At 29.4% G+C, this 27,643-nt stretch overlaps 1 protein-coding gene across 6 annotated transcripts in view; it reads left to right on the top strand.

The window, feature by feature from the left end:
* The window catches only part of LOC107455859 (phosphatidylcholine:ceramide cholinephosphotransferase 1), a 75,884-nt gene that overhangs the window by 33,368 nt on the left and 14,873 nt on the right, over positions 1 to 27,643 (top strand). For 5 of the 6 annotated variants that reach the window (XM_043045120.2, XM_071186770.1, XM_043045116.2 and 2 more), the window contains one exon: positions 23,653 to 24,233. In XM_043045120.2, coding sequence (XP_042901054.1) covers positions 23,761 to 24,233 — 473 coding nt within the window. In that variant the 5' untranslated portion in view covers positions 23,653 to 23,760. Of the gene's footprint in view, positions 1 to 10,819; positions 13,083 to 23,652; positions 24,234 to 27,643 lie in introns of those variants that run through there. The other variant, XM_043045117.2, reaches the window with a different exon arrangement.

The following is a 27,643-nucleotide window of genomic DNA, read 5'->3' on the forward strand; positions in this document are numbered from 1 at the left end:
GGCATTCTGTCCGCCATTATTAATTTGTGCGGTACTGAGTTTTTTCCCTTTCTGTTTTTTCCGCTTTACTGATTTCCCTTTAAAAGCAATTTTTTCTCATTACAGTTTTTCTTCTCCTCCAAAGAGACTCACTAATTACAATTTCAATAGTTTTTATACTTTGACTTTTTATTATTTCTTAATTCAAACAATCAAATAGATGGGGGTTAAAGTTATGAAGGCATTATCTTTTTCTTAAAATTACTTTTTCAAATTGCGTTTCTTATTATTAATGATTGTTTCAGAAGATACATATTCTAGTATCCAAATAGATACAATGAATTTTAACTTAACCATTAATTGTCAAAATAAACACTTTCAATTGTCGCTTGAACTATAGTAATATAAATTATAATTTAAGCGACGTAATCTTTAGTACTAAACTATAGTATAATATCCTCAGAAATTGGATTAGATAAAAGTCATAGACTGCTTGTTTTTAATTTTAAGAGTGAAATTCCTACAATAACAATAATATAAGCAAATATAAACCTTGAATAATAGTCCCATTTCGACCAAAAATTATTTGGGGGAAGAAAAAAAAATTCTTATCAAGAAGCTCAAAAATTTTTATTATTTGTGAATTTATTTCAAACTAATTTCAATATTCTTAGGGGAAAAAACAATGAAAATGTAGAGATTGGTGCGAACAGAGTTATAAAAAAAAAATTAAAATCTTATGATATTTATTTAATTTTTTTAAACAAAACTTTCTTTAACAGAAACAAACGTATTTCTAAGGTTTATACATAATTTATATTTGCAGTAAGAAATAATAAAAAATTTTCCGCTGACAAACTGGAAGTCTGCTATAAATTTAATTATATTAAAAAGGACTAATTGTGCAAAACTTCGATTCAAAATTGCTATACACTTATGCATACTTTTTATTTTTCAAAACAAGTTTATATTGTTCTTATTACACCAAGGAATATTTAAATGACAGTCAATTGTTATGAAAATTAAATTGTTATGAACGGCCCTCTACCGAAGGAAAAAAAAAATTGCTCATCATTTTATTAATTTTGATTACCGGGTGCATTATTTATTAATGTGAATTGCAGAAAAGATTCTTGCATCTACAGTACTCAGTAGTAATAAAATGTCAGCGCCCGTTCTGTTGTTGTCTGTTTGATGACCACATTGTTTATTTGTAACTTAATTTATTTTCTACTCCCTTGCAATTGCTATGAAATGATGACTCATTTGTGTGAAGTTTTCATTCTGTCTGACCCGACAGTGAGCAATTAAGTAGGGCGTACGTCTTGCTTCTCCACCTTCCCCTGCCGGTGCACGTGTCCCCGGCGTCCCTTTGAAAGTGGCACGCGATTTCTGTCAAATCGGGGTCATTGTGCGAGGGTGACCATCCCTGCAGAGAAATCGCTTGTCTCCGGTGGTTTTTCTATTTCATTTTTTTCTTCCAAGAAATGCCTAATATCGTGCTTATGCTGTTTAAATAAAATTCTGTCGTTTTATGTCTTTTTATAGGAAGTGAATTGAGTCGTTGACCTTTATCTTTAATAAATATGCTAGATTAATAATATCCCGGAAAAATTTTATTAAAGTAATATAGTGGATTGTAATTTTTCTTTCTTAAACTATTTTTTTTGTGTTAGTCAATCAATAAGATAAACACGATGATTATATTTTTTCATTCAGGCATTTTTATAACATTATACCTCCCACCCCTGAAAACTATTACATACCTTTTAGTGTTATTCAATGAATGGGAGATTAAATATGTTTATATGTTTAAGTTACTCAGGCTTTTTTTTTGAAAGAGTATGCTTATAAATTTATGAGTACTGACATTTTGATAGAATGATGAATCTTCACATTTTTTTTAATCTTTTTTAATTTTTCTATACAGAAAGCTTAATTTGTATTGATTTGTTGTTTTCAACAGGCTTTTTTTATTCTAATTAAATTTCGTTTCATCATTTGCAACTAAACTATTTAAACAAATTAATCGCAATTTTATTTTAAGATAATAATTCTTTGTTTATGACTAAGTTGAATCAGCTTATCTGTATTTTTGTCATTTACATTTTGTGCAGTATAGGTAATTTCAGATCTAAAGACCTATTTTTTTTATTTTTTTTTTTAATTTAAGGCTTTTTGCTATTACAAAAGTTTTTACTGCAGAATTACATTCCTAAATTAACTTGAGTAACTTTGTTTTACTGTGCTAAAATTTAGATTAAAATTTTTTTTAATATGCGTCCATAGGTGACTGTGACAGCTCCATCTATCAAGAACCTGTTGGGGTTTTCTTTATTTGTAAGCTTTGGATCCCATAATTCATTCGGTTGTTTGCTATCTCTATATTTGTTTTGCAATTCCATAAAAGCTATTGATTGGTTTGTACTCCAATATCTTGTTTACTTCTTTTGCACGATGACAAATTCTCTTTCTAAAAATTTTTAATGCAGAAAAATGGTTATCGTAAGTCAATATGCTTTCTAAGTAAGTCCCAGTCATTTATCTCGTTCTTATTGTTTGTTCAATAGTTAACCTACACTTCTGGTGGATGTCCTCTTTTGTCCTTAAATGAAGATAATATTAGATAAGATATCATTTATGCACTTTCTATCATTCTTTTTCTTTTTGTAAGATAGGACGATTCAAATGCTCTCATGCAATTCTTGCCTTTTTTTTAATATATTTTTTTCAGAAAACAATGGTTAAAAGAATCACGAATCTTGAGTTACAGATAATCTTGTCTCCAGATGGAATCTCTCTTTTAAGAGTCCCTTCCTTTCCCGCTCAAATTCAACTGTCGAAGGGTGGAAACGGGGCATGAAAATTCTAAATTTGCTTTTAATCAGGGTTGGCAAGGTTTAGGACAGAATGGGTTAATCCATGGTTTAAACCCTGGTTTAAACCGTCCTGTCCAAAACCCCTTTGTCCAAAACTGTCCAAAACCCTTTTACTCAAATTATGTCACAATTTTATCTGAACAATATTTAAGAGGTAAAAAAAACATAGAACTAATAACATATTGATAATTAAATATACTAGAGAATATTTGTTTTTAAAAGTTATAATGTTTTATTAATATTGTTTGACTCTTCAATTTAAAGAAATTAAGATTAATCAGTAATCAAGTTCATTCAATTGTTCCTCTCATTCAATAGTACATAACTGAAGTTTGACCTTGCCATACAGGTTAAAATATTAGGGACTAAGTGCTTGGTTCGTCATAAACAGGTTTATTTATCTATAGTACTATTCAAGAATACTTTTATTTCATTCATGTTCAATTCTTTTAGCATAGTGGTGATACATCACCAGTGTCAGTAACTGAAACTGATGTTATGCCCTTCAAAACTGTTAATACATTTTTCAGTTATTTTGTATTTTCAATTTAAACTAATATATTTATATTTAAAAACAATTTTTTTTAAAAAAGATGTCTTTTTTATCATCCTGTGATGCAGAAATTATAAAATTTTTTAAAAAAAATATTGTGAAAAATAAAAGGTTAATTTTTGAACAAATTTAGTATTTTTTTTAAGAAAAATTATTATTTTTTAATATTGCCATATTTATCCTTATGCAAAAATATTATTTATCAGTATTAAAAGCATATTTATATTTAAAGGATTAGGTATTCACTTTTGTTGTTCAATGAATTGTGGAGCTTCAAAAATTATAAACCTTTTCCTATTATATTATATTATTTTCTTTTAATAAGTTATAGTAAATTGTATAAAAAATATCAAATATTTATTGATACATGTAATTATTATGTGTACAATGGTTACACCTATAGAATTTTTACCTTTTACCAAAGTTGAAGGTTTTGGACACTTTAAGACAGTTTTACCCAGTTTAAGACAGTTTTACCCAGTTTAAGACAGTAAAACCCACGTGTCCTGTCCAAAACCAGTTTAGGACGTCCAAAACTCCAACCCTGCTTTTAATCCTTTTCATTTAATTTTCTCAACTAAACTAATGATAAATATTTACTCTCTTTGGCACTATCTTTCGATACATGTAAAATATAAGACCGTCACCCAATCAGAATTTGAAATATTAAGCGTTGAGTGCGTTGTTAAACGCTTAATATTTAAAATATTAATCGTTTCTATTGTTTAAAATATTAAGCTTCAAGCGTCTTAAAAGAATAGATTCTCTATTAATTTCTTCTAACAAAATTATGCCAATGCAGTAAACAATTGTTAGTCTTTAGTTTTTTGATAAGTATTTTAATTTTAATGCAATTAACTTTCAAAAGAATTTTTATCGTCTTCCAAAAAGTGACCCCTTTATTTTCTACCCTTTTTGAAAGTACTATCTAATAATATTCTATCCTCAACATTTTAAGTATAAAAAAAACATTTAGAAAACACGAATTAGAAATTTAACTTAGAATCTAAGATGGCGAGGTAATGTTAATGCTCTCAAGGTAATGTTATTGTATTAAAATTGTTTAAGGTTATCGGGATCAATCCAGAACTTCCTTACAAGTACCTGTTTTTGAAATTTTGTGTAAAATATCTTCACCAAAACTAATTCTATTTACATTTTTAATATAAAATTTACTTTTTTGAAGTTAAAAATAATAATGTAAATGAATTAATGTAAACAAATAAACTTAAGGATGAAAATTATATAAAAAGTTGACAAGCGTTTAAATACGAAAAATTTAAGTTTAGAATTTTTGAAGGAAACTTTTTTACTGTAAGATTTTTGTTTTAAATTTTCATTTTGATAATTTAAAGAGTGTAAAATTAAAATAAAAGAAAAAAGAAAAATTCTCACTATATTTAACCCTTTTGACGCAGAATTTTTATTAATCGTATTTTTCATACCTTTTCATTATTTTATGTTAATTTAGGTCTAAGTATGTGAAAAATATTATATTTAGCATTTTAACAATTTATGATTATGAAACACCGGTGTATTTTTTTCTGCGTAAAAGGTAAAATCTTCCAAACAATCATTTTTCAATTTTTAACTTATTCGAATCTAAGAAAAACAGTTATTCATCATTGAAATTTCTTTAATTTGCAAAATCAATTTTATTGATAGGTGTTTGAATATGAATGAAATTTTTTTTTTCAAGCTACTTTTTTTGGATTTTATATTTTAATACAATATAATTTCCATAACCTGACATATTTTTTTATTTATTAACTATTAAACTGTTTTCAATAATTAAAAAATACCAAAATATATTTTTGCATGAAATGTAGAGCGTAAGAAAAAAAATTATATATAATGGGCACCGGTATCTTCTTTTAAGGGTTAACTTGCAAATAAATAAATTCAAAATTTTAACTTCTAAATATCTTTGTCATAGTAAGAGTTTAAACGTATAAATTTTTTTTTTACTGTGCTATGGCCAAATAGAAAATGTGTCATACAATTTTATGTAACATCGTATTCTCTTACGGATTGTTTTAGATATTATCATTGAATTTTGAATTCCCGTGACAAGCTATTTTAATTTTGTTGCATTAAAATAATGTCACTGACTGTCGGCTGGGCACCGGTAAAAACGAAATTTCGTTCAACCGTTTCTCTTTTTGTGTTCACTAAATGAAATTCATTTTGTGACGTAAAAGTGAGACAGTTCTGTTAGAACTTTCTTAAAAAAGTAGTTAATATTTTCTTACGGCTGCTTTCGGATGTAATAATGACGCTCGGCTTTGCCAGGTCATCTGGCTGGTGACTCAAGCGCCTGCCTACATTTCACCTGTTTTTCTATGACGTCACTTTAAACAAATTAAAGAATCCGCTAAGTCACATTGCTTGCCGCATGTTTCTGTCTTAACAATCGTAAATTGGATAACACATTTATCTTATGATGTGAAATAAATGTTAAATTCTTTACAACTATTGATATTTTTAAATCCACCATTCCAATATCTGTTAAAAGTTAATAGGATTTCTTTTATTTTTTTATTTTTTTTAATGAATTTCATTATATTTTGTTTCTTTTTTTGCGCTTGATTATTTCCCTAAATTCAATTTAAGAATTAATTAAGAAGAATTTCACTTAAGGCAATAACATTCTATCCTATGCACATCATTGTAATTTTTTATCCCACTCAAAAGACAAGGAAACTTCATGAACCTGAGTCGCATATCGGACAGACTCGTTATCGTGAACACTTTTTAAGTGAAAATAATTCGCCTCAGTGGTACACGAACAGGGAAACCGTAAAAATCCTCAACGGTTAACCCGATGGCTAGAAAGTTTTAGTCCTATGGGTAATTTTTTTTAAACACATTGATCTGTGTTGGCTACCTACCAGTTGTTGGCATTCAAACCAGAAACTATAATTATCACGTGTGCTATCAATATTAATCTTGTAAAATATATTTATTTTGCTATAATATGATAATCCTCATGATTGGAAGTAATAAGACATTTCTGGGATGTCAGGGTATAAAAAAATATATTTAGTTGCTGAGAGAAACAATTTTTTTGTGAAAAAACATAAAGCTTTTCTTGAGAAAAACTTATGAAATAAAATGGGAGCAATTTTATTTATTTTTTGAAGAAAAGATTAAAACGTATTTATATTTAGTCTTTCAAACGGTTTCAAAAATTATAATTTCTTTTCTTATGATTCTTCTCTTTTCGTATTTCAAGCTTACAAAGGAAACGCTTTACTAATTTTCAACTAATACTATGGTTTTGGTTCTAAAATTTACTTCTAATTAATTGCTTCCAATAATATAATTTTTTAAATTAATTTAATTCTCTTTAAACAGTTAATTAGTATTAAACTAACCTGTATTAAACTAATACTAAACACTTTTTGAAAATAATTAGTATCTGTATGATAATTTAATATACCATTTGAAAAGGAAAGTCGATTCTTATTACTCAGATGCAGAAAGAAGAAACTCGAAATAGTGTTAAAAAAGAAGTGAATATGGGCTATTAAAATACATGCATTGGAAGGGAATAAATTAAAAATTTACTAGTGATTAATTATATCTATTATCTACATGGGAGTTTTTATTTACTTAAAATATCCTTTACTTCATATTGTGGTTAACTAAATTGGAAGCAGTTCCTGTTTTAAACGAGTGTGTGATTTCATTCTTTCTTTGTTGTCATTCGCCTGAGAAAGTTAATACGTCTACCTGAGTGGAAAAAGTGTTTAAGGGTCAAGGCAGGTGTTATGCAAGTTTTTGCTTTTTTTATTTATTTTCTTTTACTAAGCGTCTGCCATAAAACTTCCGAATCAACGATTTGTTGTAAAAAAGTAGTTTTATTGTGAAGAATATAATATTTACTGCTTTTGGTTTTGATGACTTTGGGATATGCGTACGTTTTATGGCGTATTGTAAAGAATTTTTACCATCATTGAGAAATATTTTGAAAATATCTTGATGTAGGTTTGATTCTATAAACATCGACATATTTGTAAACCCCGGTTAAAATATTTATACGCTGTGGTCTCTCTAGACCAGTGGTTTCCAACTGGCGGCCCGCGAACTAAAATATATTAGATGTAATTTTTTTTTGCAGACAATTTTCATAATAAATCTATATGGGTTTCAAATAATTTTCTCGTTAATAAAAGCCTAATTTCTTTCTTTCTGCGAAATTTATCGTACCAACGGTGCAAAAAAAAAAAAAATATTTCTCAGGTTTTGCATCCAAGAAAATATTTGTTCAGATACAAAAATAATCGTGTATGTTGCTCTTTTTTACTTCACTTTTTGTGAATATAATTTAGCATGCATGTATCAAAAATTTTCTCGAAGAAATTCTCCGATTTAACTTTTTGAAACCACTCATTTTGGACGAAAATATTTACACACACATTTGTAAATTTTAAATTTAAATATCTATTCTCTGGTGGTTGCAGCAGACAAACCTCAAATTTGTCGCTGAACATTTTGTGTACTACTATGTAAATTTTAATACCAACCTTTTTAAAGTTTTATATATTAACAATTAGATATCTGTTTCACATTAATTGTTTAATACATGGATACATATTAAAGTTATTGTAGCCCGAATTTTTTTAATATACAATTAAATATTTTGAAAAATCTACTTTTAATTTGTAATTCAATACTTTTGTTTTGTACAACTTGGTAAAAATCTGACAGTAATATTTAATGTTCCTTCATACATAAAAGAGTTCTACAGAAATTTTTTATAAAGTTGAGGCCCGCCATTTGATTTGTGTTTTTAATTGCCACCCCCGGCATCATGTAAGTTGGAAACCCCTGCTCTAGACTTTTGTGATTTCTAGGAAGATTAACTAATTTTATGAATGCGAAATTAGCTATAAATTTGTATCTTTTACAAAGAGTCCCGTGTTTGTGATTTTGTTGAAAATTGAGATCATACTAAAAAGAAAAGTCATTTTAAATAAGGATGAATAAATAATAAATTAACTTATTTTTCTCATTTTTATAAGTAATAAATTTATTTAATATTTTTTACAAATCATTCTCTACTTTTACTACCTGCAGAGCGCCGATTACTGACGTCAAAAATACCCGATATTATTACGACTCACGCATGTGATTATTTACCTCTAATGCGGAGATTTCACCTTTTTACCGACTTTTCGGTAGTCATTGCTACCGATTTCTATGTAGTTCTTATTTTATATTTCTACACGTAAAATTAGTATCACGCATTTAAATACTTAATCACTTTTTGACGCGCTCAATTTACACCAATGGTATAGCAAATCTAATGTGGTGTTTCGATTGTTTTTTGACAGTTATTGATATTCATTTATACATGGTTTTTAAAGATCTCGATATATTTTGTATAATGAGAGAAATTCGAATCACGCATTTGAGTATTTACTTTTTAACGAATGAACGTAACCGTTTTTTCGGTCAATTGTTTCGGCAGTTATAGCTATAAATTCCACAAAGTCCTTAAAAAAATATCAATGTTGTAGAAATATACAATATTTATTACAACAAGCGAATTTTTAAACGAAACACGTATTTGAATAACGTTTTATGAAGGATCCGATTTCTCGTGATTTCGATTTTCTTACTGCCAAGAATTTCATCGAGTTTTAATTTTTTTTTAAACGTGATGACAATTTACGAATTGCGAAAAATGAAATAGTTAGTGTGCTTTTTCCTCGTCAAAAAGGGAGAATATTACCCATAATATTTGAATATGCAATCTTATGTATCTAGATTATAAAAATCTACATTTATAATTTTAAAAAAATGTATGCAGTTTTATTACATACATAAAAGCTTTTTTTTTATATAAACACAAAGCGCTATTGTTGCTTTAAGTGAGTGACATATATATTTGTTACTATTAAAAATTTCTTTCAGAAAGGTATTAAAGTTTGGAAGAATTGTCGCCAAAAGCTCGAAAAAATTCTGCCGCAGAGCTCTAGGCACAGTTAATTGAGGACCTAATCGAATTATTAGTTCGATAATAATTTACCAATTTCAATTTAGTGATTTTTTTTTTCCAAGACTAAAATTGACTTATTTTTACTCATCTGGTGTTTTAATGTCGTTTTAAAATATGCTCTTTGTTATTTGCCAATTTGAAAATAAGCTCTAATTCTGATTAATAATGATCAATTCCTCTTTCGTTGAAGCCGTCATCCGCATTTGGTTACTCACCTCTTAATTTCCTGCTGCTAACGGTTCAGGCTGAAGGATAAGGGGAAAATTGTTTCTCACTTTTTATTCTTTTTACCCATTCTCGTCAAAAGATTTGATTGTTTTATCCCGACATTCAAAAATCAGCACTCATTTTATATGAGAGGAAGCTTGGTAGACAGCGTGGAATCTTCCTTTTTTTTATTTATTATTACTATTTTTTTTAAATTCGAATTATTTTTAGAAATGTTTTCGTATTTGAGAAATGAAAAATTTTTTTACTTGTCAAATTGGGCAGATGCAACTTACAATTATTAATTACCGTGCTAACTCTATGGTAGAAGTAAACTACCTAATTGATAATGAAAAAAATTAGCTTTGGGGGGGGGCACAATTATTTTAATTTATAATTATCATAACTAAGTTTTTTAGTGTAATACTAATAAATTCTATATCTATCAGGGTGCTTAACTTTTTTAAAAAGTGCTTGTTTTCGATTTTTGTTTTATTAAAAGCCCTTAAAGGTGCTTTTTTTTATTGGGTGTTTTTAAAAAGTGCTTAATTTTCCCTTTTCGAAAAAGATTTTTTTTTTCCTTCACCGTGTCGATATTCGCCACATATGCGAAAGTGTGGTTCTCACTTTGTTCTATTCAACGTACCGTCATTCCTTTGCGTATGAAAGCGCCAATCATTTTACATGTCTGATGAAATACTTGCGGGTCCGCATGTGCGTATGCTGAGCTGGATTCAGTGGGAATTATTCTTGCACTCACTCTGCTGCCTTTTGCGAGAGATTCTCAATTTCAGGCTTCATTTTCCACCCTGTGAAATCGAACCGAAAAATCTCTTTTCTTTTTATGGTGGCTAATGTAATCAAGAAAAGAGTTCTTTGGCAGAAACTAGCTATTTTATCACAATCATGTAAAGTCTTTAAAAAATATTTTTAGTGCTTGAAAAGTACTTGAAAGGTGCTTATTTTTGTTGAAAGATTTAGCTACTCACCCTGTCTTTGTCTTAAAAATTAAAAGATATATAAATAATATTTTTAAATTTAAAATCATATGAAGTTTTCGCACTCTTGGTCATCTTTACTAAAATTATATTACTAAAGTTATTAATTCGTGTTAATAAACGATACTGCATTGCTTCGCTGAAAGCATAAATTACTTTTTCCTTCGTAAGCTTCCTATTAAGCAAAAACTGAGTATTTTTTTCCGCTTTCCTTTAAAATTCTTCCGTGACATTAAGTGGATACCATATTTACATTCTCTTAGAAGAAAAGGTTTGAAGAAAAATGGGAAGAACGCTTGTTCTTAGGCTCGTTTAAGAACTCAAGCCATTTTTCTTTTCGTTCTTTTGTTTTCGTCTTGCGAAGGAAAGAAAATTGTTACTTTCTGACACGTATTTACCTCTTATTTTTGTTGAAGGAAATCTGTTAAAATTATGTTTCAAATTTAGATAGCCCGTATAATGCGTAGCCGTAGAATTATATTTTACACCCGGTCATTGTTTTGAAAATATGCCTGATGCGAAACTTGCGAGTTGCAAGAGGAGTTTGCTGGCAAACTTGTAATAAACTGGCAAAACTTGTTGACTACAATTTTAATTATAAAAAAATAATTAAGCTAATGAGAATTGAAATGAGTATAAATTGCATTGAAGCAGATAATATAAATATTGATGCAATGCTATGTGTAACCCACCTTCCCTTGAGAGCAGTTAGTTGGCTTTAAATTATAAAACTATTACCAAAATATATAATTTATCGAATCGTTAGCTGAAACTATTTATTACTAAATTAAAAATTAGAAAACTAAAAACTTTTTCACACTTAATTACAAAAGATCTGCATTAGCTTTCGTTAAAATATTTTCAATCTACCAGAAAAGTTTTGGGCTGATAATCTTCTGATTTTGAACTGTTCCTTCACAAGTATTTTGATTTGTCTCATTTTACAGTAATTTAACGAATTTAGTTGGACTAATGCTTCGAAAAATGAGAAATCATTTTCAATTTTAAACGTTTGAATAGAATGGGGTATAAGAAATCACTAAACTATCAAAACAAAACTATCTTGTAGGAATAATAGCCTAAGAGATGTGTAAAATTCAAAAAACAAATTCTAACATTCATACATAAAAATATAAATGGTGAATTTGCCTGTATTTTTTAATATTATTCAACACCTTTTTAAAACAATATGTTTTTAATTGAATAAAACATCAAAATTTTGTGAATTAAATTATTTTTTGATGGCAGTCGTGCAAAAATTAAAAGCTGATCTGTTGCTTTAAATGGCAAATTCTAAATTTTAATTTAATGTTGAAAGGAAAGTTTTATATTCTCTACAATAATCGTCGAAGTATTCAGTAAACATCTTTTTTTTTTGTTCTTACTAATTAATTTTCTATTTACTTATTTCAAAACACATTTTGTTCCTGGATTCTCTTTTCTCAGAAGTGTTTTCAAAATTTTAATTATAGCTATTAACATTTCTAACTTTAGGATTTTGAAAGGAAACGTCTAATTTTGCTGTAGCTTCCTCAAGAGTTTTGTCTTTCTTATTTCAGAAACGCTGACCTTGAAATTGTTAGCATTTATTAATAATTTTATTTATAGTCGCATTTGTAATTTTTAACAGCGCAATTTGCTATTAGTTGTCTCGTATTTGTTAAATTTTCACTGATTCCATTTCAAATATTTAAGTGTGTGATTTGAAAACAAGCAATCCTCCTGCTTATTATTTTTTTTAAAGTCAATATGAGTAAAGCAAACTCTTATTAGACTTTTAATTTCAATTGAATGGTGTTCATGTGTTATTCCAAGACTTTTAAAGTCCGTTTTTGTGAAATTGTGAATTTAGTAATTACGTGAATATGAAAAATTAAGATCCTGTTTTTTGGGAAGGTGTAACACTAGTTTTAAAATTATTAACTGAGAAAAAATTTTGTGTAGGTCCGTTTTCATGATAAAATTTTTTAGTAAATGGTTCATTTTAGTGATAAAAATCTTTTGTGAAGGTTCGTTTTCGTGATAAAATATTTTGTGAAGGGTCCGTTTTTACGATAAAATATTTTAGGAAAGGTCTGTTTTAACAAACTATTTAGTAATGAATCCGTTTTAGTGGTAAACTATTTTGTGAAGGATCCCTTAACTAACCGAAAATTCTCTTAAAATGACTGTAGTGATTATGAACTTAAAATGTAGAAACTTGTATCGTTTCTTTCTGTTCTACTAGATCAATCTAGTCTTATCAGTCTCTATGATCCGCCGCTTTTTATCAAATACATTCCGACGTCATGAGTACGCTTAAATAAGTTATCGAGCTGTCTATCTCTCCTTTTATAATTTGACCTGAAGCAATTCAGATCTACCAGTTTTTTTTTCTGCATTTAAAATCTAATCAAAAATAATTGAAAATATTTTTCAAGTATAATTGTCCCTGTGTTTTGAAACGATGACATTATTTTGTAAGTAAAAGTTTTTTTTTTTGTGCATATTTTTGTTTGTTTGGTTAGTGTTATCTGTATGTATTCGGAGGTGTGTGATTGCTACGCGTTCTTATTGCTCTTATTACGCTTTCTTATTGCTCTTATTACGCGTTCTTATTGCTCTTATTACGCGTTCTTATTGCTCTTATTACGCGTTCTTATTACATTTTTATTACTCTTATTACGCTTTCTTATAACATTTATTACTCTTAATACGCGTTCTTATTACTCTTATTACGCGTTCTTATTACTCTTATTACGCGTTCTTATTGCTGCGCGTTCTTATTACCTACGCGTTCTTATGCTGCGAGTTCAGTTGTTAACACTAGTGAATGATTCACTCGTGTTTTGTTACTTACGCTACCAACTGAAGGTAGCTACATTTCTTAAAATTTTATTTTGTCTTTTTAATTTTTTTTAAAATGAGTGTACTAAGTTTTATTAAATGGAAGGCAGTAGTTTATTAAACATTTAAGGCTTCGGCGTGTGTAATGTTAAATGGTAAATATTTACGTATGTTATGAGTTGAGTTGTAACCACCAGGGAATGGTTCAACTCGTATTTTGTTGCCTATGCAATCAACATATGGCAGCTACATTTTGTAATTTTTGTACGAAAATATTTTTATCCTTTTTTTTAATAATTAGTGCACTAAATTTTATTTAATAAAAAGCAGCGATTTATTAAACATTTACACATGCTTCGCTGTGTGTAATATTAATTCTAAGTATACCTATACTGCGAGTTCAGTTCTTATCACCAGGGAATGATTCAACTCTTGTTTTTTACTTACGCAATCAACTTAAGATAGCTAGTTTTTTTAAAATTTTTGTACCGTTAATTATATTTTTTTAGTAATTAGTTCACTAAATTTTATTAAATCAAAAGCATTGGTTTATTAAACATTTACACATGCTCCGCTGTTACAATAATAAATGTAAATATTTACGTATGTGAGCGAATTCAGTTGTAACCACCAGGGACAATGATTCAGTACTTACTTTGTTACGAAATTTTGCACTACTCTTACTTAATTTAGTGTTTCTTTTCTTAGTACAAAGTTTGTACTACTCTTACTTTGTACTAAGAAAAACAGTGGTGTAATCAAAATCAAAAACATTTATTACACAACGAGTGAAATATTCTTTCTCTTTTAAAGTTTCACCTAAGTTTAAGTACGCTTCATAGCAATGGGGCAGAATTAAATTTCAAGTTGGTATAACTTGGCGGGGCTAAAATCAGCAAAAATTTTTTTTACAAAAAAGTTCTTTTGTTATTTGTTTAAATGTTGTGTGTTAGTGAGTAAAATAATGTGCAAAGCATTATAACTTTAACATAATAAAATTATGTAATTAATAGCTAATTTTTTTATTTTAGTGATCTGGATTGTTTAGTGCAAAAATTTTATGCTTTCTAATTTTAGTTAATCTACATGAAAAATTCTTATTTCAATTAATTTCTTTTATTTATTTATTATTTTATTTCTTACAATAACCGAAACGAGAGACGCCTGACATGGTAGAGCGTTCGCCTTCCAATGAGGTGAACTGGGTTCGAATCCTAGCGATTGCTGGTCTATACGCATCCAGCTTGCACCGACCACAATACTAACGTGAAATATCCTCAGTGGTAGACGGATCGTAGGTTCGAGTCCCCTTGCCGTCAGGCTAACCGTTGGAGATTCTCGTGGTCTTTCTCTCCTTGTAACGCAAATGCGGGTTAGTTCCATCAAAAAGGTCTCCACGAAGGAAGGCAAATTTCTCTCAATACTTGATCCAGGAGTTTCCTTGTCTTCTGGATTGGGTTCAAAATTAAAAGGCTACGTAGTTTAACATTAGTACAAGTAAACCCAAAAATTGGGTCAGATGTTCAACGACGGTTATAAAATTATAAAATAAAATAACCGAAACGAAATAACTTAGTCTAAAATCAAATCAAATTGTTAACAAATACTATATTTTTTTCTTTGTCTATTTCTGTTGAGTTAATTTTATAGAAAATGAAACTGATCAGAAATGACATATTTTATATCATTTTTCGGCTGTTTTAAAAATTCAAATTTTATGCTTATCTAATGGTACAAAAATACAATGAAAAATTGGCGGATAAATCAATTCACGCTTTATTCGTTGATCAAAATCTAAAATATTGAACAAAACTTAGGTGAAGGTATCATTAACTTTTTTAGTTGTATCTTTATAAAGCTGGCTATTGTACAAAAGTACGTTTTGGTTTCAGAAATTGATTTATATTTCAGCATTGTATTTTAATCTGCTATTACTAATAGTACGTTAAAGTTATTTTCCAATTTTACTTTGTTTTAGTATGATAATGATTCGGAACGTCTGCTTATATTCTTTGATATGTAAATGATATTGCGTCTGGGGCATTTCAATATTGATGGGATGCGTTCAATAATTGTATGTAAGCAAAGTAGCAACTGTTTGTAAATTTTTAATGGTCTTTCTTTGTACTGTGCTCTAAATTCTATTTTTAAACCCATAAATATTTATTGTTTCCATTCGTTCATTGTTAATATTTTTGCCATTATTCCTCCCTTTTTTTTCAACTTGATAAATCTATTTTTTGCACGGAGTTAGTAAAAATCTTTTTTTAAGAGGAACAAAAAAAAATGTTTTTTCCCGTTTAAAATATTTTTAATGCTCACGTTTGTTATATATTTTCCATGCAAATTATATTGTGAATGTGAAAGAAATGATTTAAAAATACAATTTATTTAGTTGTTTAGAAAAAAGTGTAATACTTATAAAATTTATCTTTGGTTTAACATTTATTTTATGCTCTAAATAATAAATTGTAGATTACTAATAATTAGAAGAAAAAAAATAAACCAAGCGATTCTTTTGCAATTTTCTTTTATAGTTTCTAACTTAGCAGCAGATTTCTGTATGAAATTTTTTTGTCGTATTTGTAGCTAAAGGTTGCTATAAACTATTAACATTTAAAAGTGCTAAAAGCGAGTGTTTTGAAACAAAATGTTGTAAACGAAACGTTGCACCGATTTTTTTTTAACCCAACAGAAAAACATTTCTTCATGAATTTTTTTGAACCAATGTTTTAATTTTTTTAATGCAAAAACATGTTTAAAAAGAGTGCTTTAAGTGTTTTGAATGTAACAATCCGCCTTTTGCATTACTATGTTCCATTAAATAAATAAATAAAAATAAAGACTTCTTCAAGCATGTTATCTGTGAAGAAAGATAAGCTCTTACGGTCATGGTTGCGCAAGATTTAAATTAAGTTTTTAACACGTCAACTTCTTGTAGCTGAGATATCATTTCGAATTGCATGCACATGGCTAATGCTTGAGTAGGGTGAATAGATATTTACGTCATGACGTGAATCGCTTCATCACTTGGAAATTGATGATGAAATGATGTATGATTCGAGGGATCGATTTCGACTGTCCGCGTTCGATATTAGAAAGCTTACGTAAATATACACACGGAATGTATGTTCCGGGTATTTACTTTATTGATATTCTTCTTCTTCATGCAATCTATGATATTCAATAGTTTGAATTCATAAAAATAGAACAAAGCTTTGACTGGGAGAACATCTGAACAATAATGGTTAAATGTCTATTGTCATAATAATAATGATTAAATGTCCTTACAATAATGATTAAATGTCCTAATTATAATGATTAAATGTCCTTACAATAATGATAAAATGATTAAATGTCCTAACTATAATGATTAAAATGCATAATATTTTAATATATATAGCAATTTAAATTACTGGTTTGCTTGAAAAATACAGCCTGCTCTCGTTAGTTCGATTCCATTACAGCGACCTTTTCATTACAACGACCGATACCTGAAGTCCCGTTTACTATTACATAAATTTAATGTTATTTTAATGGCCGATAATTAGAACATCCGCATTGAACTGTTCATTCCATTATAACGATCGAAACTTAGCCATTTGATTTAGTAAATGTGGTTTTTGTAGTAATTTTCACTTATGTTAACTATTAAAAATGTCTACTTACGTACGTTAACGTATTATTTTTAATGATTTTTTTCATCTAAAAAATAATATTTTTGAGAATATGTAATAGGCATAAAGTTGCATTATTAATTATGTTAATTATCTTATTTTTAATTGTGGTTGTGGTAAAGTGTGTATTTGTTTAAAGTGTGCAATGCCTTAATCAAACTAGTATTTTGTAAGTCCATTCTAGTATTTTATAAGGCAGTTCTAGAACTAGTATAGTTTTTAGTTATGATTAAATATTTATGATATTTTTGTGCATTCACAATGTAACAGCCTCTAGTTATAGCCCTCGTTCCCATCCGTACAACTGGGAGTAGTTATTTTATCCCTCAACTGTATATAAATATTCACTTTGTGAAATTTTTTAAATTTTTTTTATCATATGTTGTATTAAAATTCCACGGAAGAGGGAAATGTATTTTCTCACATTGTGGTTTGTGAATATTATTCATTTACGGCCTCTTCCCATTCTAAAAAATAGAGAGCCCTCTCCCCCCTAAGGGAGCGCAGAACGACTAAAATATTTATTAAAAAATATTTGTCATGTATGTGCATGTGCATGGTGAATCGAAAGATATTTTCTCCCCTGAAGCTCCATTAATACCTATATTTCGCATTTTCTCCCATTCGTTTACGCTGTATTGCACAAATGAAATGCAGAGCCTTTATATGCCCTGGCTACCAAAGCCCTGGATCATTAAATTCACAGACTTTGAGGCGGTCGCCCCTTTTCCGGGCTATCTGGGGGATGGTCAGATTATAATCCATTCCCGATTCTCGACTAAAATAGGCTTTGGGGGGGGGGAGGACGAGATTTTTTTTCTTTTTTTTTCGTTCTCTTCCGATCAATAAGAAAACTGACGTCTCGGAAGACAGACAAGAGCTAAGAAAGAAGAAAAGAAAAAAAAAATTCCCATCTCTGGTTTTATCTCGGGGGATTGGGCGTTGTGGAGCTGTAATGTCGTCATAACAACTGACTCACTCCTCGTGTCATTTGGCATTACGCACGAAATTTTGGGTGTGCTTCGAATTGAAGTCCAACACGCTGTCCTACTTGCTGGAGAGCGAACCTTGGATCTTTGAAATCCATAGTCCATTATCTTCCGCCCAGCTTGGTTATTACTTAAAGTTTTGCCCCTTCATCAATATTCATGTTTTTCATCGATCGTTGTGGACAACGGATGATGGTGGGTTATTTTTATGACATTTTCTGGACCTGACGTCGTCGTCTGGAATAGAATATTAAGCTTTTAACTTTCCTCTTTTTACTATCGTTTTTGGAAGTTTGGATCACTGAGAAAGGTGATAAAATTGCTGGGTGAAGAGCATATTAAATTACTTTCTTCTGAAATAAATTTTTATATTGAGTTGAGGATAACTGTTATTCCTGCTTTTACCTAAACTTATTAATTTTTTTTATTTACCTATTTTTGAAAGCACTCGGGCATTGTAACTTTCAGTTGTTTGCAAATGGCACTCGAGCGCTGCGAGAGTTAAAGGTAGGTGCATTGGCCAGGAAAATAATGCAAGGAAACGCATGTTTATGAAACTTACGGTGACAGATTGTTCACCAGAGTGGGACTTAAGGTAATTGATTACGTTGTAATCAAGACTGTTTTTCTCTAATATCGAGTGCTTAAGTTTTAAATGCGCATTTTCCAGGTAAATAATGCCAGAAATCGAATATTAACGAATCTTACGGTGGCAAACTGTGTACCAGGGTGGGATATAGTGTGACATATTTTCGATTTCGTCGTAATAAAGTTTACTGTTAGCGTTTTTAATTGTAATCATAATTACAGTTGTAATTGTAAATTACGATTGCTTTTCATGATAAATTAAGATTTTCTGTATTTATAATAAAGATTACAATTGCATTTGTAAATTATGATTATTTGTAATCAAAATTACTATTTTAATCACATCTATTTGCTTGTAGTTATAATTGCAATTGTAATCGTAAATTATGATTATTTGTAATCACTTACATTATACATCACTCGTAATTTTTATGGTGCAATTTATTCTCATATAAATAAACCACGAAAGATTTTATTCTATATTGTTACGGAAAACATTTTCGAGTGTTTCGTATATCATTCGCGTGATCGCTTTAAAAATTCAACAACCTTGTTTTACATGAAAATGAGCGTTTCAAGAAAACAGGATTTTAAACAATGAGTCGTTTAAGAAATTGTTGTGATAGCTGTGATTACGTGCCCCGCATGCCTATTTCTCAACTTCTTATTTTTTCCTCACTCGGCGTTTTAAAAATCACCTATGTTTACAATAGTTCTATTTATTGCTGTCGGATTGTACTTGAGATTTGTGACATTATCATCAGAATTATTAGAAAATGTGCCATTACTTAGCTGGTAGTATTCAGTTTTGCATGCCATTGTATTGATGATGTCTAAAGATTGGATTTTTTCTTTCTTCCTTACTGTTGCAATTCCAGAAATTGTATTTTTTTCTTTCTTCCTTACTGTTGCAATTCCAGAAATTGCTTGACTTCCGTTTTTCGTACAAATAAACACTCTAAAATAATTTTATCATTTAACTAATATGTAAATGATCCTCATTTTGTTTCGATGTTATGATTTGTTTACTTAGTATACTTCTTATTTAGATTATTTATGATCTGCATGCTTCTTCTTTATTCAGTATAGTATCATTGGATTACTTCTACATATTCAGTATACTTATGTTATGTATTCTGCTATCTTGTTTATAGTTTTTGTGACTGAGTTCGTCCGCTTTATCTTTTTTAAATGGATTATGTAGGGCAGCGGTTCCCAATTTTTTTCGACTATTAAACCAGAAATCTATGTGGAACCCTGAGTTTTTAATTTAAGTTTGCCAAAAATTATGAACAGAAAAAAAAACCCAAAGAAAGTCTACTATTTAGGTTGCAGTTATTTAATGTGAAGAACGAAATGGTTTCATTATTTTACAATAATTGTCCTAAAAATAGGTTTTATGGCTAAGAGTTGAATTTACTGGTCTGGAGCAGCAACTAGTCCAGTTCTGAATCTGTTTTTGATATATGCATAAGCTAAAAATAAGTAAAATAAGCTGAAGTTTTTGTTTAAATAAAAACGAACTGTTATAATTGCTTAACGCAGTTTTTCGAGACTCTGTCGCCAAGAAAAATGAAAAGGCCTTAGTTTAAATGCCTTACTCTTGAAGCAATGCGATGATTTTTAACTAATATATATATATATTTATTCATTCATTCTTGTCGTGAAGAACTCTCTGGGCTTTAGAATAGACAAATAACTTAAATATTTAAAAAGTTATTAAACTTTTTAAAACTCGCCAATTTGGCGTCATTTTCCCACCTAGATGAAAATTATCCAAATCACTGCCTTATTCTCTGTTTTTGCAAACTTTTATGAACCCAGGTAATGCAGCATGGAGTAAGTTTTTAAATATTATAAAATTAGAACTCAAATGCTTTTCATTTTCACAAAACTGTGACTTTTCTCTATATTGACGTTTTGGGCCATATTCAAAATAAGCGTAGACATTCAAAATAAGCTTTAAATAGGCTAAACTTTACCTAACAGTCATGAGTAACAGTTATAAAAAAAGCATAATTTCATATTACGACAAAGCCTTCGAAAATCAGCCTTAAAATTTTTATTAGAAAAATATTTGCTTATTTTTGAATTGGGTATACTATAGCCTACGTCACAGGTTGTGTTATTCCTACTAAATTTAACCCATGAACGGCATTTTCTGCGAGCCTAACTTCAAGCCACAAATAAACAAACTAAGTGTTTGATCGTTTAAATAGCTGCTCGCCAGATTTTATTGCATTATAAAGAAAAGTAATTGATATTCGATTTTTGATTAATAATTGATTTATGTGGATAGTGGCATAGAATTTAGCATTGCGTCATGGTAAATGTTATTCCTACTAAGTGAAAGTAGTTGTGTTTTTTTTATATTATACCCAATTGGTGACTTTATTTTGAATTAAAAATTCGAAAAATGCTGTACTAATGCCAATTGTTATAAATTTTTCATAACTTATTAAATATATTGCTATTTGATTTTTTTTAAAAATTTTCTTTTATTTTTGATGGTACATTTCATAAATAATTTCAAAGAAAAGCCCAAAATATTTAATAAATAATGGATAGATATAATTAAAGGATTTAAAAATCATATCTGGAGTTGCTTTCGGAACAATATTGACCCACCGGTGGCCTGGGGTTTCGCGGAACACTATTTGGGAACCACTGATATAGGATCTAAGAGTTCAAAATAGTTTCGTTTCGTTAATTTTCTCTCAGAATTTTTATACAATAATACAATTTTATTTTTTGTTGTAAATACAAGTATAAATATTTAATACCCGAGTAACATGCTTTATTAAATCTTAGAATTCACGCCGAGTAGATTTTTTTCTTCTTCCCTGTTGTGTTTTCTGGCGTATTAAATAAAAAATGGGTTGAGAGAATTGTTCCGCTTCTCTAAGAAAGACGCTAAAAGAAATCATCCTTGAGATGTCAAGTTAGTGACGAAATGTTGAGGAGGGAAGTGACGCATTCTTTCAGTTAAGAACCTTGTTCTTTAAAACAATCATATCAATCCACTATTTCTTCTCAATTAGTGAGATGTCAATGTCTTTTTCGGTACAATTTCAAGTCTATTAATCTCACCTCGAGACATTGAAAAGTTCAACCGTATTCGCGTTTAAAATAAACAACAAAAGTTGAAGGCAAATTAGTTTATTTCGAAATGTTTCACATAATTTTTTTCCCCCTCACTTCCTTTTTTATTCATAGTTTCTTTATAATTATTTTTCACTTTACAGTTTTATCAATTTTTAATAATATTTCTCACCTTAAATAAATGAGATAGCGTTTATAAATGTATGATTCGTCTTGACTGGGATTAAAGTTCATTGGGTTATAATTTATATCGGTGAAACTTCAGTACTTACAGGTTTAAAACTTATACTATTGTGTGATCGAGAAAAGTTGTATGACAATTATTTTCTTTCGATTGCTAAATAGAATTTAAAACGTTAAAATAGAGTTTCTGAAAACAGATTTAAAAAAAATAAATAAATAAAAAAATTGCGATATTTTTTTTTCCTGCAATATCTTACAAAAACACCAAATAACATTTTTATTATTTATTACTATGAACTTCTCACCTTACTAATTTTATCTGGGAGTTTTTAAACACATGACTGAATAGTATGTTTAATTAGAGTTGGCCATCAGAACTTTTTAAATGGAAAGAGAATCGCTCTACTTCAATTTGATCCTCTGAATAAATGAATCTAATGTCTTTCATACCTACGATTAGCTCTAATTCATTCTGCGTAATGCGATGCCGCCTCGCTTGGCTTTGGCTGACTTTTTAGTTGGGACCTGTTACATATGCCAAGAAAGCACTGTTGCATGTGAACTCGTGCGTTTCTGTTTTTGCTTCTAATTACGTGTATTCCGAAACAATCCGTGAAGCGATATGGTCTTTTAGGTTAGAGTGTCGTTTTTCGTAAAAAAGAGGCATTAGGGAATGACATGAAATAGAAAGAAACTGGCGACCTTTTAGCTTGTTCTTAGAGCCAAAGCTATTTCTGTATCTAAAGGCGTTCTGTTGTTGAAAACCAAAATAGCGACCACCTGACGGTGTTGTAGTGTTTATTGAAGGTGGGTTTGTTGGCCACTTTGTTGTATCCAAGTTTCCTCTTTTAAGACGTTTTTTCTTCTTTTAATCTTTATTGTTTTAGAGAGAATTTTCTTGTGAATTTAAAACGTGAACATGATCTCAATCTTTAAGTTTATAAATCATACTTTCATTTAATGAAAATCGTAACTAATAGCATTTAATTGTTTAGATATTGATTCCCAGCGATATTAGGGTAAATTTTGCAACCCCAGAAAACTATTTAAAATAAAGGGAAAAAACTTAATTCTAGATAAACTTGTCCAACACAATGCCAACTATAATATTTTTTATAATAAACCAGAACTGAGATTTAGAATTATAAAAATAATATTAAATTCATAAACTTCATTATTATAGACACATATTTATTTCCAGTTTGTACTGCTATCTAATCTTTTTTTAAAATTAATTTCAAGATTTTAATTGCTAGGAGGAAAAATTGGGAAATTGCCAAGGTGTTTTTCTTTTTGAAGCAACAAACTTAGAAAACGTCTATTTTTCCTGGTTATAACAAATCAGAAAAACTTCCAATCTTTCTGGTTATAAGACAAGTCTGGAAAAAACTAATTTTCTTGGTTATAAGACAAGTCTGGAAAAAACTAATTTTCTTGGTTATAACAAATCAGAAAAACTACCAATCTACCTGATTACAACAAACGTGGAAAGTGACAAATCTTCCTGATAACACCAAACCAGCAAAAATAGGGCAATTTCATTTCTGAAATTTAAGTTGAAAAGGCTGATTATATTTAAATTTCAATGATTTCTGACTGCTTATTTGTTATCTGTCAAAAAGCCTGAATCAATATGCAGTTTTTTAATCTTTTGTTTTTTGCAGTTGCTCACATGAGATGGCTCCACAAAAACCCTCAGCATTGATTCCACTGCTGAGCAACAACCCTCCAAGGAGGCCTGTGATAAGCCGGATTCTCAGGCTGGGATAGCAATGTCTTCCAACACCAGTGCGGAAGAGCAACCCCTTCTTCTCAATAATAACATGGGCAAGGGATTGAGTTGGGAGAACAAGGACCATCGGGATCCTGTAACAGACCTGCACATCCACGTAGAGAGCCTGCATAATGGACTCAGTCGCAGGGAAAAGAACGGTGATATCCACGGATCCCAGGATGGTTCTGTTAAAATCAATCTCCCTCCTCCAGAGAGAGATGAACCAAGATTTCCTCCAGAGAAGTGGAAAACATTTCTGGGTTTTATATTCTTGGCCTTTAACATGGCCTGGACTTTGACTGTATTGGCCATAGTGCACGAGAGAATGCCTGATCGGACTAAATATAAACCCCTTCCAGATATATTTTTTGATGTGTTCCCAGCTGTTGAAAAAGCTTTAGATGTGTCTGAAGTTATAATTATAATATCCGTGTGGTTAACTATCTTGGTGATAATCATGCACAAACATAGGTTTGTAATTATTCTGATATAATTTTTTGACATAGTCTCTTGTTTTATGGTATTGCTTGCTTGGAAGAAAAAAAAATGAATGCTACACTTTATTACTAAAAAATTTTAATAGTGTGTTTTATTATCCTTTTCACCTAAATAAGATAGCAGATTTTGTTGCCAGTGATTTTTTTCTTCATAAATTTATGATGAAATATTATAATGGCTATGATTATTAGTCAGATTTATTTTTATTTTAGTGTTTAGTTATTATTTTCATCCAGAATCTTAACATAGGTTCCATTAAAATCAATTAGAAATGAACTAAGATTTCCACCAGAGAAGTGGAAAACCTTCTGACTTTTAAACCTTGGCCTGGACTTAGGCTGCATTGGCCATAGTGCTCAAGAGAATGACTAAATGGACTAAATAATCTAGATATATTTTTTATGTGTTCCCAGCTGTTAAAAAGCTTTACATGTGTCCGAAGTTATAATATCCATGTGGTTAACTATCTTGGTAATAATCATGCACAAACATAGGTTTGTGATTATTCAGATATAATTTTTTATGGTATTGTTTGTTTAAAAAAATAATAATTAATGATACGATATACTAAGAGTATAAAAATTATTTGTTTTAATCAAACTAAGTTAGCAGATTTTATTACTAATGTTATTTTTTTTATATAAATTTATGATGAAATATTATGATGCACAGATATAATTCAGGTTTATTTTTGTCTTGGTATTCCAGTTATTTATTTTGTTTATTATTTGTTTGAAAGTTTGTATAAGTTTGTTGTAGTGATGTATAAATGGACCAATTAGTATTATTTAGGGTGCCTGCAGGTTTGTAAATTCCCCGTTAAGGGCTGAACATAAATGCTATGACACTCCTTTCAATATTTTTGACCCTCTACACCCTTTTTCATTAAGTCTCACACTTTAAATTATCTCAACCTACCTTTAAATCTTCACATTATGTAATTTTTATGTGTCATTTTAAATATCACAAATACTAGAAGCTCTGATGCAAAACACTTGTTTTAGATCAAATTTTCAGATTTTATTTTTTTACTTTTGGCGTTTGTTAGCATGACAACAAATTTATTTTGAAGAACTTATGATGAAAAATAGGAAAAAATATAGAAATGTGTGTTGTCTTCTTAACCCTTCAACCCCCTTGTTATAAGCTGTGACAATTTTTCAAATCCCTTCCCTCCTTGCTAAGTGTGTCATTTGTGGATGGCTTCTTAAGTGGAATCAACTGCTTAATATCATCAAATGGGACACTTTATTGCCCTACTATACACTACTGATTACTATTACTACTGATTACACTACTGATTACTATTACTACTGATACACAACTGCCTGACCTATAACCTCAAAGTGCCAGCTGGTAAGATGGTGTATTAATAATCTAGATCAGTGATTCTCAACCACTGTGCCGCGGCACTTTTGTGTGTTTAAATTGTATATGACACACAATTTTAAAAAATGTTGTAAGAGCTAATCATTAAAGTAAGCTATGCAATTAATAAGCAAATTAACAAAGGATAACTAACAAAAATTAAGCTAACAATTAAAAATTAGCAAAAAAGCTAGTTAACAAGAAATCACAAAAAAATAACAGTTAATAATTATAGAAAGCAAGTTAACAATTAATAACTAGCAAAAAAATAAACAACTGTTACTAACTAATAAAAAATTGATCGAAAGAAATAATTAATCCCTTAATAAATGTGCTTTTGTCGTACATATTATTTTATTTCACATTCAAAATTATTATCACAAACTATTTAACACAGTGTAAAATAGGTAATTAAACAACTTTTAATCTAATTTTTTTCATTNTTTTTCTGAGAGGTACCTATTTTGTGAAAATTTAGACATACTTTGTGAAAAATAAAAATTATATTTAAAAATCCAACACAAAAATATGGCAAGAATATGGATTTATCATTTCTTAAGGAATACAAATGTATAATTTTAAGAAAGTATTTTGTGAAACTACCGTTTTTCCTAAAATTAAATTTGTGAAACTACCGTTTTTCCTAAAGTTGAATTTGTGAAAGTACCGCTAAACGGTAGTAAATTCGGTCTGGACAGACCCCTGATGATGAAATATTATAATGGCTATGATCCATAGATTATTCAGATTTATTTTTTTTAGTGTTTAGTTATTTTCATCCCATCCCTTGTAATCAATCAGAAATGTACTAAGATTTTCCCCAGAGAAGTGGCACACTTTCTGGGTTTTATATTCTTGGCCTTAAACATGGCCAAGCCTTCGACTGCATTGGCCATAGTGCGCAAGAGAATGACTAAACGGACTTAATAATCTAGATATATTTTTTATGTGTTCCCAGCTGTTGAAAAGTTTTAGACGTGTCCGAAGTTATAATATCCATTTGGTTAACTATCTTGGTAATAATCATGCACAAACATAGGTTTGTGATTATTCAGATATAATTTTTTATGGTATTGCTTGTTTGAAAAAAGAAAATAATAAATAATTTTGTTTTATTAACCTTTTCATCAAACTAAGTTAGCAGATTTTATTACTAATGTTATTTATTTTTAAATATTAATTTATGATTAAATATGATGCACTGATATAATTCAGATTTATTTTTGTTTTGGTATTTCAGTTATTTACTTTGTTTATTATTTGTTTGAAAGTTTGTATAAGTTTGTTGTGGTGATGTATAAATGAGCCAATTAGTATTATTTAGGGTGCTTGCAGGTTTGTAAATTCCCCATTTGGGTCTGAACATAAATGCTATGACACTCCTTTCAATATTTTTGACCCTCTCCACCCTTTTTCATTAAAAGTCTCACACTTCAAATTATATCTCAACTTACCCTTAAATCTTCACATCATGTTATCTGTAATTCCTACGTGTTATTCTAAATATCACAAATGCTAGAAGCTTTGATGCAAAACACTTGCTATAGATCAATTTTTCAGATTTTTTTTTTTTTTTTTTACTTTCGGCACTTCTTAGCATAACAAATTTATTAGTAGGAACTTATTATGATGAAAAAAAGTATAGAAATGTGTGTTGCCGTCTTTACCCTTCATCCCCCTCGTTATAAGGTGTGACTATTTTTCAAATCCCTTCCCTCGTTGCCAAATGTGACATTTGTGGATGGCCCCTTAAGGGGAATCAACTACTTAATATCATCAAATGGGATACTTTATTGCCCAAAGAGGACCACTGATACACAACTGCCTGACCTATAACCTCAAAGTGCCAGCTGGTAAGATGGTGTATTAATAATCTAGATATTGCTGGCTAAGTATGTTCACAAAAGTTAGAACGTTATAATTCTTTCTTGTCTATATTTTTTTTGACATAGTTTTTATTTGTTAATGTATTTCATTGTAACTATGAATACTTTAGTTTTGTGTACCTGACAACT

Source organism: Parasteatoda tepidariorum, chromosome 10 (genome assembly GCF_043381705.1).
Source record: "Parasteatoda tepidariorum isolate YZ-2023 chromosome 10, CAS_Ptep_4.0, whole genome shotgun sequence".
Taxonomy (NCBI): Eukaryota; Metazoa; Arthropoda; class Arachnida; order Araneae; family Theridiidae; genus Parasteatoda; species Parasteatoda tepidariorum.